Here is a 14,411-nt window from a genome sequence, read left to right on the forward strand (position 1 = left end):
AGATGACTGACTGATACTTCCAAACTGACCCTTAATTTGGACTTTAATCACTGAAACAGTTTCCATACACATCAATAGCCCATGAAATGAAAGATACATGCATTCCAGCAGTTCAACCTTGCAATCAATCTGGGTCACTCTGAAACTCATCGCTGCATTGTAAAGCAAATGAATCTCTGAGCTGGTGACGAAGGAGCAAACATGTGGGAATGGCCAGGTTTCTAGGGACATTTTGGCATTCTGGAGTGCGAACAAACACAAGGCACAGGGAAATCCCTCATTCATTGAAACCTAAACCAGCCAGGTTTCTGCTGCCACGTCTGACATGTTGACTACGCGGGATCTCACTGTGCCTGTGCGCAGAAACCAGCCATTCATTGGCAGGTGAACCTGGGAACAGTGCACGCTTTGTTGCAATACCTGCATCCATTATTAAGTTAACATCGGCGTTGGTCTAACAAAGTCAAAACTCATGAACCTAGGCTTCCTCTTCCACATCATCTGTGCCGGTATACTCATGGGGTTCTTTTGCAATATTGTCCACAAGGAACTTCTGTTGATGCTACATCATGTTTATAGCAGGAATGACCACAAATTTCCACTCAATGATTCGACAGAGGCAGTGGCCATCCCCACATGTTTGGGTGAAGATTAAATGTGTATAATGCTGCAACAAAGAATGATATAGATGGTGATGTTAGCCGACTAAACTTCGGGAGTGATCTAGAAATTTTTGAGAAAAACTTTAATTTATATTGTGCCTTTCATAACCTCAGGAATTCTCAAAGTGCTTCACAACCAATGAGGTTTGGTCAACTGTCGATGTAGGAAATGTGGAAGCCAATTTACAAGCTCCCACAAATAGACATGAGTTACTGACCAGGTAAAGTTATGAGAATGATTACATAGAATATAATGGCACAGAAACAAGCCATTTGGCCCATCCAGCCCATACCTATATTTATGCTTTACTTGAACCTCCCCCCTTCAGTTCTCATTTAGTCCCATCAGGATATCCTTCCATTCCTTTCTCCCTCATATGCTTATCTTGTCTTCCCTTAAAGACATCTATTTATCCACCCTGTGGTAAGAAGCTCGACATTTTCACCAATCTCTGCATGACTGAGGGATAAGTATTGACCAGGACATCAGGGAGGAGAACTTCCCCCTGCTCTTCTTCAAAATAGTGCCATGGGATCTTTCATGCTCATCTGATATGGAAGGTGTGGCCTCAGTTCAACATTTCAACCAACTGTGCAGCACTCCCTCAGTATTGCAATGGAACACCAACTCAACTTTGAACTCAACTATCCGGAGTGCGACACCTAAACCCATGACCTGGGCATTAGAGGCAGGAGCCACCCCTTACTGAGCTACAACGGGGGAATCAATCACATCAACTGCCCTGGCCAATGCTCATTAATGTGGGGGCGAGGGTGCAGGAATAAATAGCTTCTGGCCAAAATAATAATAATCTTCATTAGTGTCACAAGTAGGCTTACAGTAACCCTGCAATGAAGTTACTGTGAGAATCCCCCAGTCGCCACATTCCGGTGCCTGTTCGGTTACACAGAGGGAGAATTCAGAATGTCCAAATTACCTACCAGTACGTCTTTCGGGACTTGTGGGAGGAAACCGGAGCACCCGGAGGAAACCCACGCAGTCACGGGGAGAACGTGCAGACTCCGCATAGACAGTGACCAAGGCGGGAATCGAACCTCAGACGCTGGCGCTGTGAGGCAGCAGTGTTAACCACTGTGCTACCGCACCGTCCATGAGTTGGCATGACAACCCTCAGAGGTTTTAGTTTATTCCGTGGCGTATGAGCTCAACTAGTTTTGCAGCAGTTGTGTTCACAGGGAACGTTGGTTGATGTTACGTCATGGTTATGGCAGGAATGACCGCACATTTCCACCCAGTGATTCAGCAGTGAGGCAGTGTGAGATTGAGCACTATGGACCATTTTGCACCTAGGAAGGTTTGCAAATGTGTCACCCTTTGCACTGTATGTGTAATAGCACTTCAATCAGAAGAGGTAATTATGTAGATTGATTTATGTACATTAACTATAAGTCCCTGAGGAAAACTTCCAACTTGCCTGTACGGCAGTGTACTTTTAAACAAGCCAAACCTTCCTAAACTGTTCAAACTAATGAGAAAAATGTTACGGTCTGCATTCTAACATTCTGCCAGTGTCTGTCATTATCTTAAGTTGAGGGTTCAATACCTCACCACATCGTGCACAATAATGCAAACAACAAAGGTAGAGAGGCCAAACAATTCCTTGGCACATTGCAAATCACTAAAATTACACTTTCACTGCCCAGTTTTCTATCTTTAGATGGATGGAAAATGCAAGCCAGGACTGTGTCAAACAGCAGCTCTTCGGAATTTTAACCCCAAACTCCCTTCAAAAGTGATACATCAAGAGGATCTGAGCCACTAATCACATAGTCCTTTCAATTAAAATAATTAACATTTGTTGATGTAAAACATAGACAAGCAAAGTTCACAGTCACCCTACAACGATTTGCCTGGTGACTCTCTTTCAAAGAGTGTTCAGGGCTACAAAGATACATCTATTTGCCCAATTCAAGGTACCACAAAATGAAGTACATCTTTCAGCCAAGATTGTCTGTAAGATTGTACAAGACATTGTAAGATTTATTTCCTTGAAAGGTATCTGCAGATACATGGGAACAGCACCAGCTGGAAGTTCCTCTCCAGGCCACGCACCATCCTGACTCAAGTCCTGGTGCTCACTCCCTATCAGCACTGTGGGTGCACCACCACTGCATGGACTGCAGTGGCTCCAGTAGGCAGCTCACCACCACCTTCTCAAGGGCAACTAGAGACGGGCAATAAATGCAGGCCTAGCCAGTGAACACTCCCGCATCCCAGAAATGTCCGAAGAAAGCAAAGCAGCTAATTTTCATCTAATACAGCATTTAATTTACTCCAGGCTTCTTTGCCATTTCTATCACCTGATAGCCTCCTTGGCCCTTCACCTACTTTTCCTGGTACAATTGTTTTATTATTTATGGGAAGTGGGCATGAAACGAAAATGAAAATCGCTTATTGGGCAGCACGGTAGCATGGTGGTTAGCATAAATGCTTCACAGCTCCAGGGTCCCAGGTTCGATTCCCGGCTGGGTCACTGTCTGTGTGGAGTCTGCACGTCCTCCCCGTGTGTGCGTGGGTTTCCTCCGGGTGCTCCAGTTTCCTCCCACAGTCCAAAGATGTGCGGGTTAGGTGGATTGGCCATGCTAAATTGCCCGTAGTTTAAGGGGGGGGTTGTTGGGTTACGGGTATAGGGTGGATACATGGGTTTGAGTAGGGCGATCATTGCTCGGCACAACATCGAGGGCCGAAGGGCCTGTTCTGTGCTGTACTGTTCTATGTTCTATATTGTCACGAGTAGGCTTCAATGAAGTTACTGTGAAAAGTCGCCACATTCCGGTGCCTGTCCGGGGAGGCTGGTACGGCATCGTTGGCAAAGCTAGTATTTGTTGCCCACATCTTGCACAATTGCACTTGAGGGGGTAGAACAGAGCCACTTTCCTGAACTGTTGTGGCCCATGTGGCATCTCCAGTGGTTTGGTGCAATGGAATGGCTTGCTGGGCCATTTCAGAAAAGTATTCTTTGAAACACGCAGTATTAAGGGGCTTCGGTTGGAGGTCAATCACAAAGACATTTCAGCCTCTTGAGTGTTCCACATCGTCCCCATGTCGTATTAAGAAATGAATTATCGGAAACTTCTGCTGTTTTCAAAACCCAAATTCCAGACGGGGGGGGGGGGGGGGGGGGGGGGGGGGGGTGAAGAGATTCAAATCTCTAAACCACGGGACGTTGGAGCTCAATAGGCACAGCAACTCGCTTGCTCCGTGTTGCAGACTCTCTTTTCGTAAGGGTCAGTTCACCGAATTCTGCAATCAGAATTGATGCCCGAATTGGAACGAAACATGAAAGGACAGGCTGAAGGTAAACACGGCTCCTTTCAAGCATTGGCAATCACCATTCCAAATCTCTTATCAAGCAAACAAACAGCCAACACAAAGGGGTTGAACAAACAAACATGGCTCCGGCCAGTTTAATGAACAATTTATACAGTAAAACTTTGACGAGAGCTACCCCCCCCCCCCCCCCCCCCCTCCCCCCCCCGGCCCCACCCCCCACATACACCTCCAGCACCAGGACAGTTAATTGAATAGGAATCTGAATTCACTTCCTGAGTGTAAACAGGCCCGAGGCTCATGAGGATCAAGTAAACACAAGCTTGAAGAGAACTGTATCCTCTCGCAGGGGTCAACAGTGGTGGCTTCAATTTAGACTCAACTCAAATCCTGACGGGTACTGACTTAACAGTTTTGACTGCAAAATATTTGACTCGTCTAGATTGCCAAAATTATGCCCAATAAAGGAGGGACATCCTTTAGCATATGAAGAAATGCATTGGATCCCTTCCATAGAAATACACAAAGTTTGTTGCTGTGACGGATGTGCTACAAACGGGACATTTGCAGAAATGTTTCCAGAGGTCAGGGCATTATATCTTACTGTAAGAGCTCTTCATTCAAATATTTTTGCTGGAGACATCATAACACATTGGATAGTGCTGAACAAACAGGACTCTTGAATGTACCTAAAACATCTGTGAGCACTGTCAGATCTGAATGACCTACTGGTTCATCCCAGTTGATACACGATGTCTGGAAAAGTCTGGGCTGCCTTCAAAATTGCAAACATCTGCACGACCTCCTACACACACTCACAGCAAGTGAACAGCTATAGCACAGTGCTGTTTGCCAGTTCTCGAGCTGGGCAGCAGGAAACCCATTTGCACCAACTCGTCCGTCATTACACCAGCTCCCTTAAAAAAGAGCTCACATTGATATAGTTCAGAATGTTCAGAAGCATCTTAGTGCCCATAAAGTACGTCTGAATTTTGTCACTGCTGTAATGTTGTCAATTTGCACAAATGGGATCAAGCTCCCACAACAGCAGTGTGATGATGACCATACCAGATGTTGCTTGCCTAATGAGGCTGGTTGAGGAATAAATGTTGACCAAGTCATCAGGGTGGACCCCTTGCTCTTTGGAATAGTGACACAAGATTTTCTTACGTCCAGTGAAGAGGGAGGAATGGCGCCTTGGATCAATGTTTCATCCAAAGGAAGGCACCAACTCCCAAACAACACCTGACTCCACTCCCGTCTTGGCTCATCGGCTGCTTAAACCCTCATTAGTTCCACTGTTGCCCCTTCACCTGGTTCCTCCAACACCCTCCTGGCCAGCCCCCTACACTCAACCCAAAATAAAGTTGATGTAATTCAAAGCTCTGTTGCCCGTGTCCTAACTCAGATCAAGTCTTCTTCACTCATCACCCCTGGCTTCAGTGACCCACCCTCTTGAGCAATTCCTCGATTCAAACATTTCCATCCTTACTTTCCAATCCATCCACGGCCTCTTTGCAATTGCCGACAGCTCTACCGCCCTCTCAGATATCAACACTCCACCAAACCTGGCCTCGAGCATGCCCGAATGTAATTGCTCCATCGCTGGACGCCGGGCCTTCAGCCCAGGTCCTAAACTCTAGAATTCCCTCGTCCCTAGACTTATCTATCTCGCTATCTCTCTTTCCTCAGTTGAGGTGCTCCTTAGAAACTACCTCATTGATCCAGTTTTTGGTCATCTGCCCTCATATCTCAATGGCTCTTTGAAATTTTGACAGGTGTTGAAAGTTTGACAATGCCCGGTGAAGCACCTTGTTCGGCTACTTCAAAGGCACTGCACGTTGTTGTTAAAGGTGCTCTAGAAATGCAGGCTGCTGTTGCAAAGGTGCCACTATCAAAACAGGTACTCATCACTGAGACGCCTACGGTGCTCTTCACAAAGAAACCTCTCAAGGTGCTTCACAAACTGGCCAAAGGAGAGCAGGTGCATGTGGATGACAGAAGAACACCCAAAGGTTTTCCCAGAAAACTGAGGTTTGAGGGGGTTCATTGAACTGCAGAAAGAGAGGAGGCCAGATCTGAGGCATATGGGCTTTTCGATCCCATGATCAAGACCATCTGTGCAACTGCCTCTTCCTCCTGCCCACAAAATATTCCCAATCTCTCCCTCCCAGAAAAGGAGTTCCCGACAGCAGCACTGAGGGAGGGAACATTACTACCACGGAACCAAAAATAACACCTCAAATCTGTCCATAATTTGGAACTAAAATTAATGATCTCACTAAAGCCACTAGATGACTTATGTGCGGAATAAGGAAGCAGCGGGTGAATATCATACGAATGCAGTACAGGGCAGCATGGTAGCACAATCGCTTCACAGCTCCAGGGTCCCAGGTTCGATTCCGGCTTGAGTCACTGTCTGTGCGGAGTCTGCACATCCTCCCCGTGTGTGCGTGAGTTTCCTCCGGGTGCTCCGGTTTCCTCCCACAGTCCAAAGATGTGCAGGTTAGGTGGATTGGCCATGATAAATTGCCCTTAGTGTCCAAAATTGCCCTTAGTGTTGGGTGGGGTTACTGGGTTACGGGGTTACTGGGTTATGGGGTTACTGGGTTATGGGGATAGGGTGGAGGTGTTAACCTTGGGTAGGGTGCTCTTTCCAGGAGCCGGTGCAGACTCGATGGGCCGAATGGCCTCCTTCTGCACTGTAAATTCTATGTCTATGTCTATGATGCCTCTACAAGGCTGACAGTGTGGGTAGACCTAACGGTAGTTAGATGCACTGCAGCAGTCGGTCCTAACACCAGGTGCTCAAAGTAGGAAAGTGTTCGGTTCCCCAGCACGAACAGCTCCACAAGAATCCTGACTAAAAATAAATTCAGTCACATTAAACTTGAGGTTTCCTTAGTTCTCGATCATGCTATTTAGCGTTCTGAACTCTTATTTCACATCCTGAACATTTGGAAACTTTTTGAATTGCTCCACTCCAATAATCCTTTATCAGATTATGAAGCTTACAATTTCTGCCAAATGTTTGGACCTATCCAACGATACAGTCAGCTGGGGAAACATTACACCAGAGACGGGCCTTACATAAAATAAAACACTTAAGGCGGCTACATGGTGACACAATGTGTTGGGAAAACTCATGCAGAATATCGCAACGTTTACATCCTCCAAGCCATTGGGAGGCTGATACCTTACACAGAGAGGCCTCAGGCAGAAGAACTCCCATGAGGGATGCAAAATTAGGCAAAGTGTTACCCAATTCTGGCCTCTTATTGATCTCTGATTTTAATTAATTGACCACCGGTGGTCTTGCCTTCAGCAGCCAAAGCCGTAAGCTCCTTAGAACTCTCTAGTTCGCTCCTTTCTTCTTTAAGGCAGTCCCAAAAACCTGCTTCTCTGAGCAAGCATTTTGTGCTCTGCCCTAATATTACTCCGTGCCAAATGTTGTTTGACAACACTCCTGTGTTCCATTTTAATATGTTAAAGCATTAAATGCAAGTCGTTCTTGCGGTCACTGTCCTTGAGTTGTTCTTTTGCATCTCCTCAAGTGTCATTTGAAACAGCATTGGAACATTCACTTTCATCACACTGAGCGATCACAGCATGGTAGCGCTGAGGAGACTGGATGAGAATAATTAGCAGAGCCCATTGCCATCAGTTTAGAGAGGGGACAAACCAAACAGGTTCACATCTTGATTGTCAATAAGTGACTGCCACTGGATATATGTGTGGAGTCCTCGGCCTCCATTCATTTGTCATCTACACGCAGCGACATCATCCAAAGGCACAAAATTGGTTTTCACAGGTATGCTCGTGGCACCCAGCTCTACCTCACCACCACCTCTCTCGGTTCCTCCACTGGAGCTAAAGTATCAGACTGGCTATCCCATACACAGTGTTGGATGAACAGGAAGTCACTGCTCTTGGTCCCTGCTCCAAACTCCATTCCTTAACTCACAACAGAGGTAGTAGTGCAGGAACAGGAACATCGCAAATGATTCTCTAGTCGTGATTGGGTAGATAAGAATGGTAACAGGTGACAGCAGTCCCACACAACTGGACAACTTTGGAAGGCATTGCAGGAAGATGAGCTGAAACATCCTGAGGTGCTGAAAGGTGATATGTAGATGCAGGTTTTCCCTCCTTTACAGAATAGTAATGTCAGTGATTAAAACAAGTAGATTGTAGTAAAGTTTCAGTATATTAAGGCTCAGTGGCAACCTTTTATCTCAGTCTAAGCTTATCAGTCAAATCCTCACTCCACAGAAGTGCACACAAAGTTCAGGCTGTCGCTTCCAGGACATACTAAGGGAGTGCGACATTGTCAGAAGAGCTGTCCTTCACCTGAGATTTTACTCTGAGACCCCATCTGTCCTCTCAAATGGATGTAAAAGGTCCCACCATTCTAGTCTGAATAAGAACACGAAGTTCTCCTCGTTGTACTGGTCAATATTCTTCCCCCTCGCCACATCTGTGGCAAAGATTATATGTGGTCTTTGTCACATTGTTGTTCGTACGATCTTGCTGTGCATAAACTTGTTGCCACATTTCCTGCATCGGTGACTGCACATCAAAGAGTATCTCATTGGCTGTAAAGCATTTGAAGCCAGCCTAAGTCTTGAAAGTCACCATCTAAATGCAAGCTGGTTCCTCCTTCTGTCCTGCCCTTTCCTCTTTGTGACAAATTGTTGGAGAGTGGGAGTATTCAAATCTCACCATAAGACCAGAAAACAGAGGAGCAGAATTAGGCTACTCGGCCCATCGAGTCTGCTCCACCATTCAATCATGGCTGATATTTTCTCATCCCCATTCTCCTGCCTTCTCCCCATAACCCCCGATCCCCTTATTAATCAAGAACCTATCTATCACTGTCTTAAAGACACTCAGTGATTTGGCCTCCACAACCTTCTGTGGCAAAGACTTCCACAGATTCACCACTCTCTGGCTGAAGAAATTCCTCTTCATCTCTGTTTTAAAGGATTGTCTCTTTAGTCTGAGATGGTGTCCTCTGGTTCTAGTTTTTCCTACAAAGGGAAACATCCTCTCCACATCCACTCTATCCAGGCCTCGCAGTATCCTGTAAGTTTCAATAAGATCCCCCCTCATCCTTCTAAACTCCAACAAGTACAGACACAGAGTACTGAACCGATACTCGTACAAAAGTTCTTCATTCCAGTGATCATTCTTGTGAACCTCCTCTGGACCCTTTCTAAGGCCAGTACATCTTTCCTTAGATACGGTATCCAAAACTGCTCACAATACTCCAAATGGGGTCTGACCAGAGTCTTATACAGCCTAGAAGTACATCCCTGGTCTTGTATTCTCGCCCTCTTGACATGAATATTAACATTGCATTTGCCTTCTTAACAGCTGACAGAACCTCCACGTTAACATTAAGAGAATTGTGAACAGGAACTCCCAAGTTCCTTTGTGCTTCTGATTTCCTGAGTATTTCCCCATTTAAAAAATAGTCCATGCCTAAATTCCTCCTTCCAAAGTGCATAACCTCACACTTTTCCACATTGTGTTTCATTTGCCACTTCATTGCCCACTCTCCTAGCTTGTCCAAATCCTTCTGCAGCCCACTTGCTTCCTCAATACTTTACAAGGTCTTTGTATCATCTGCAAACTTAGCAATAGTGCCTTCAGTTCCTTCTTCCAGATCATTAATGTATATTGTGAAAAGTTGTGGTCCCAGCACAGACCCCCTCAGGCACACCACTAGTCACCATGGCACTTTGAAAATTTAAACTCAGCTTTAAAAAAGTTGATGGCGCTAAAAGTCACCACAAAGCGGTGAGATTATACATTTTTTTGAAAAACGTTCCCTTTAGGAAAGACAGCCTATCGTCCTCATCCGGTCTGACCTGTATGTGACTCCAGTCCCACATCCACATGGTTGACACTTAAAGGCCCTCTACTTGCAAAGCACCCAGATGTAATTAACTCCAGATGGTCAATAAATGGCAGGTTTGCCAGCGACTCCCACAACCTGAGAATGCTTTGAAAATAAAAATGGGATGAGCTGTCAATTTCACTCAGGAGAATTCTTGCAATCTATCCTAGTGCAGTTCATACACAACATTGGAGAAATGCCCTGGATTTGGCTCACAACAGCATGGCATCTAAAATCTGAGCCAAATGCTCGGGGTAAATCCCCACCAGTCTTTAAAAGGAACTAACTCTGATAACCGTGCAATCGACAGTTAAACGACAAGCGAATAATTGGACTGCTGCTTCAACCGTCCAAAGAAAAGTGGATTAAAGAGTGCGGAATGCGAATATTGCTGATGAGAGACATGTTGCTGAAGCTTTTCATCTTGAACTCATCAGGACAAACCGAAGAATACCAAATTTCAAATGGTCGCAACAATTTAGACGGCAGGAGAAAATCCCAAGTGCGTGAATGGCTACACTAACAATCAATTCAAGATAATCAATCAAACTCATAATGCTTGCTGGAAGAGACATGCATTCCTTCACAGGGACCCCTCCTGTGCCCTGGACCTTTTCTATTGCCCCTTGGAGAGCCTACAGACCCACTTAGCTCCGCCCCACCCACCCACCACCAATCAGAGCAGATTTGCCAGCACCCCATTCTCCTGTGGTATAAATTGTTGCACTTCTTTGAAATTATGGCGCCCTTGCGTTTGTTTCCCTCCCCTCCCCTCCCCACCCCCCCCCCCCCTCCCCTCCCAGTGCGAAGATGCGAAGCTTCCAAGACATGTCTCTCCCTGCAGCGATATCAAAGGGAGTCTTAAACCCTTTTCAAACGTCAGTTGACACGGCGCATCTGGAAGAATGGGTCACATGCTGGCTTTATTGCAGGGAAGGTGGCTGGGGGGGGGGGGGGGGACACAATATAAAAGGAAGATTAGAGCAGTAAAGAAATGCTCAAAGAAGGCGTCGGTTTTCAGATGAAGTGGAGTGTGGAAGTGGCTGGGTGACAGCAACAATAGGAGCCGGACGTGTTGCAACAAGGGGGGGGGGGGGAGAGAGGGAGAGACACTTACCAAACCCTCGCAGACCGACACTGCGACCGATGAAGCACTCTGATTCCTGATGCAGCCCTGGTAGAAGCAGTTGGCCTGAGAGTGGGGCAGGGTTTTCACGGTCACCCCCTCCACGCCCAGGAGGTGCACCGCGAATCCTGGGGCCAGCAGGTCGGAGGGGGTGAGCTCCAGGTGCAGCTCCTGGGCAGGCAGGGCCAGTCTGTAGTGCCGGCTCTTCGGGAGGGCTGCTGCTCGCTTCTCCCGGCTCTGGTGCAAGTCACCACCGTCCCGGTCCACTTCAACAGGTGTCACCAGGATGTAGTCTGCAATGAGAAAAGATCCTCACAGCAAGTGGTGATATACTCAGCTGGCTCCTTAAAGCCGGTGCAAAATGCCCCCAAAACCCACTTTTTTTAAAATGATTACTGATTCTGTTTCAGAGGCTACATCTGCAACAAAAAAAATTATTGCTTCCATGTATGAATTTTTTATTTTTTAGCTGATCTTGCTGTTAAAAGAATCACTGGTTTGAGTGTCCTGATAGGACAGGGGACACAAGTTGGACAGGATTTTAAAATGCATGTAAGGAATGAATTAACCCCCTCCTCCCCGGTTCAATCTGATCGATTCTGTTGCTGCAATTTTTAAAACAAATATCCCACCGCGATGTCATTTCAGCCAGACAGCGGATCTGCTTCACTGACCGCTCCCTCCCCTCCCCTACCCTACCCCGAGTTCACATAATGATCAGGTCCCACCTTCGGCACCCGCCAGGGGCTGAATGAAATTGGCAATCTCAGCCCCCTGACTGATGTTGCAATCCGTGAGCTGGAGATCTAATGGGTCTCTCTCTCTCTGTGTCTGCGTGTGTCCCACTGTCTGTATCCATGTGTCTCTCTCTCTGTATCATCACGTCTGCCTGTCTCTATCGAAGTTTGTGTGCCTGCTCTGTCCGTCTCTCTCTGTGTGTGCTTGTTCCTCTGTGAATCTCTCTCTCTGTACACGTTTTTGTACCTAGTCTGCGTGTCTCTCATTGCGTCTCTGTCTGTGACTCCTCATCTCTGTATCAACATTATATGTCTGTACATGTGTGTGCCCAAGTCTCTCGCTCTCTCTGAGTTTGTGTGTGTCTGGCTGTGTGTCTTTATGTCTGTGTTTGTGTCTGTCTCTCTCGGTCTGACTGTCTGTCTATATCTGTTATCTCTGTGTGTGTCTCTCTGTTTCTCCCTGTCTGATTATGTGTGTGTCTGTCTGTTACCTGTGTGTCTGTTTCTCCCTGTCGGATTATGTGTGTCTCCCTGGGTCTGACTGTGTGTCTGTTACCTCTGTGTGTCTCTCTGTTTCTCCCTGTCTGATTATCTCTCTCTCTCTCTCTCTCTGTCGCTGTGTCTGTGTGTGTCGAGGCTCTTTTGATTCTGAAGCTACACCACGCTTGCATTCACGAACATCACTGAGCCCCAGTGTATCCACACATTTACAAACCATCAGTGATTCCAGTGCTCCCAGGACGGTGTGGGGACTTCTGACTTTCAGGAGAAGCGCAACAGAAGTGCAAAATCTGCGAAAATGGAGGAGGGGGAGGGGGGAAGAAAAAAAGCAAGTGAAATATTAAAATCGGTCGCAGTTTGGCATATAAATCTCACAACAGCACTTGAGTGTGATCACAAGTGTCTCTCCTGAGAGAGATTTTAAATATGAAGCGGTTTAAAGTTTAACTTAATAAACAGGAGGGGGAAAAAAGAAGAGGATTAAATTCATAGCACCTGCCTGCATAATATTGCCAAGCCAGAACGCTGTAAAAAGTTGCATTGCCGTGTTGCTGAATGGTGCTGGTGCATTCCATACCGCGGAGGGAAATCCATCCATTTTTGCACTCCTTCCACACCCACAAAACAAAACACAAATGTTTTCCTTTTTTGTTTGTAAAGAAAATGCAGCAGTCTGTTACCTCCGGGAAGGCGAATGTAGCAGTGAGCCAAGCAAACTGGGGCTCCAGCCGTTCAACATTGTGGATCCTTGTGCTGTCTATTTTTTGTTGTTGGTTTCAGCGGGTGTCCCTGTGGGCTGAGAGGGGGGGAGGGAGGGGGGAAGAGAGTGCTTGAGTTGGAGTTGCAGACAGGTAGTGGGTGTTGAGGCGGGGAGGAGAGAGGGGGAATCCAGTGTGGGTTGCGGTGCAGCATGTGAAGGCGATGTTGCTCTTATCTCTCCTGCCTCATTCTATGAATGGGGTGAACATTTGAGCTGGCGCTCATTGGCCAAGCCCAGGGACCAATCCGCGGGCGGCGCTGGGCTGCTGTTGCAAAGTTGCACTCACTCTGGGAACCCGGGATCCCTTAAAACACTTTGCAATTGGCCCCTGTCTACCCCCTCCCCCCTACTCTGAGTCCTCCATTCCTCAAACCCGCTGTCCAGTGTAAAGAACTATCCACAATGCCCACCCACACCCCCCCTCCACTTTTTCTTTGAAATTAAGAATTAATAACAATAATCTTTATCAGTGTCACAAGGAGGCTTACAATAACACTGCAATGAAGTTACTGTGAGAATCCCCCCAGTCACCGCGCTCCAGGGCCTGTTAAGGTACACAGAGGGAGAGTTCAGAATGTCCCATTCACCCAAGGAGCATTCTTGCGTGAACGTGCGGGAGGAAACTGGAGCGCCCGGAGGAAACCCACGCAGACACGGGGAGAACGCGCAGACTCCGCACAGACAGTGACCCAAACCGCAAATCGAACCCGGGACCCTGGCGCTACGAAGCAACAGTGCTAACCACCAGGCTACCGAATCTCTACAGGGCAGAAGGAGGCCATTCGGCCCATCGAGTCTTCAACGACCCGTCTGAAACAGCACCCCAGCAAGACCCACTCCCCCACCCTGTACCCATAACCCCCACCTAACTATGGGATAATTTGGCATTGTCAATCCACCTAACCTGCACATCTTTAGATTGCGGGAGGAAACCGGAGCACCCGGAGGAAACCCACGCAGACACGGGCAGAATGTGCAAACTCCACACAGACCGTCACCCAAGGCTGGAACTCTGCCACTGTGAGGAGGCAGTGCTAACCACTGTGCCACCGTGCCGCCTATTAAGTCATTTTAAAATAAAACTAGGTAATTCCTGTAATGCAGAAAACATAGCAGCCAACCCGGGCACAGTAGCTCGCACCCTGTGGCAATGACCTCAGAATCAATTTTCCTGTCATTGGGTGCAGGGTAAATATTAACCCCCTGCCCCCCCCCACCCCACCCCACCCCACCCCCATGCCCCAGGGTGGGGAGGGGGTCTCATCTACCCCACTTTTAAATAGTTCCAAGGGATAGTTTGCATTCAACTGGAGTATCAGTCCCGATTTTACACTTCAGATTCCGCACTGAGGACTTGAACTCTCAACCCGCTAGTTCAGAAGACAGCTATACTCACTGAGTTACAATGGACATGGTGGCTCCTGATATGGT

General features: G+C 47.1%; 1 protein-coding gene across 1 annotated transcript in view; it reads right to left on the reverse strand.

The window, feature by feature from the left end:
- Positions 1-13,167, reverse strand: part of adamts18 (ADAM metallopeptidase with thrombospondin type 1 motif, 18) — a 277,450-nt gene extending 264,283 nt beyond the window's left edge. The window contains exons 1-3 of the mRNA XM_038806242.1: positions 12,720-13,167; positions 12,435-12,510; positions 10,974-11,275 (exon numbers count right to left, since the gene is read on the reverse strand). Coding sequence (XP_038662170.1) covers positions 10,974-11,275; positions 12,435-12,510; positions 12,720-12,818 — 477 coding nt within the window. The 5' untranslated portion in view covers positions 12,819-13,167. The remainder of the gene's footprint in view (positions 1-10,973; positions 11,276-12,434; positions 12,511-12,719) is intronic.
- Between the last annotated feature and the right edge of the window lie 1,244 nt (positions 13,168-14,411).

Source organism: Scyliorhinus canicula, chromosome 9 (assembly GCF_902713615.1).
Source record: "Scyliorhinus canicula chromosome 9, sScyCan1.1, whole genome shotgun sequence".
Classification (NCBI taxonomy): domain Eukaryota; kingdom Metazoa; phylum Chordata; class Chondrichthyes; order Carcharhiniformes; family Scyliorhinidae; genus Scyliorhinus; species Scyliorhinus canicula.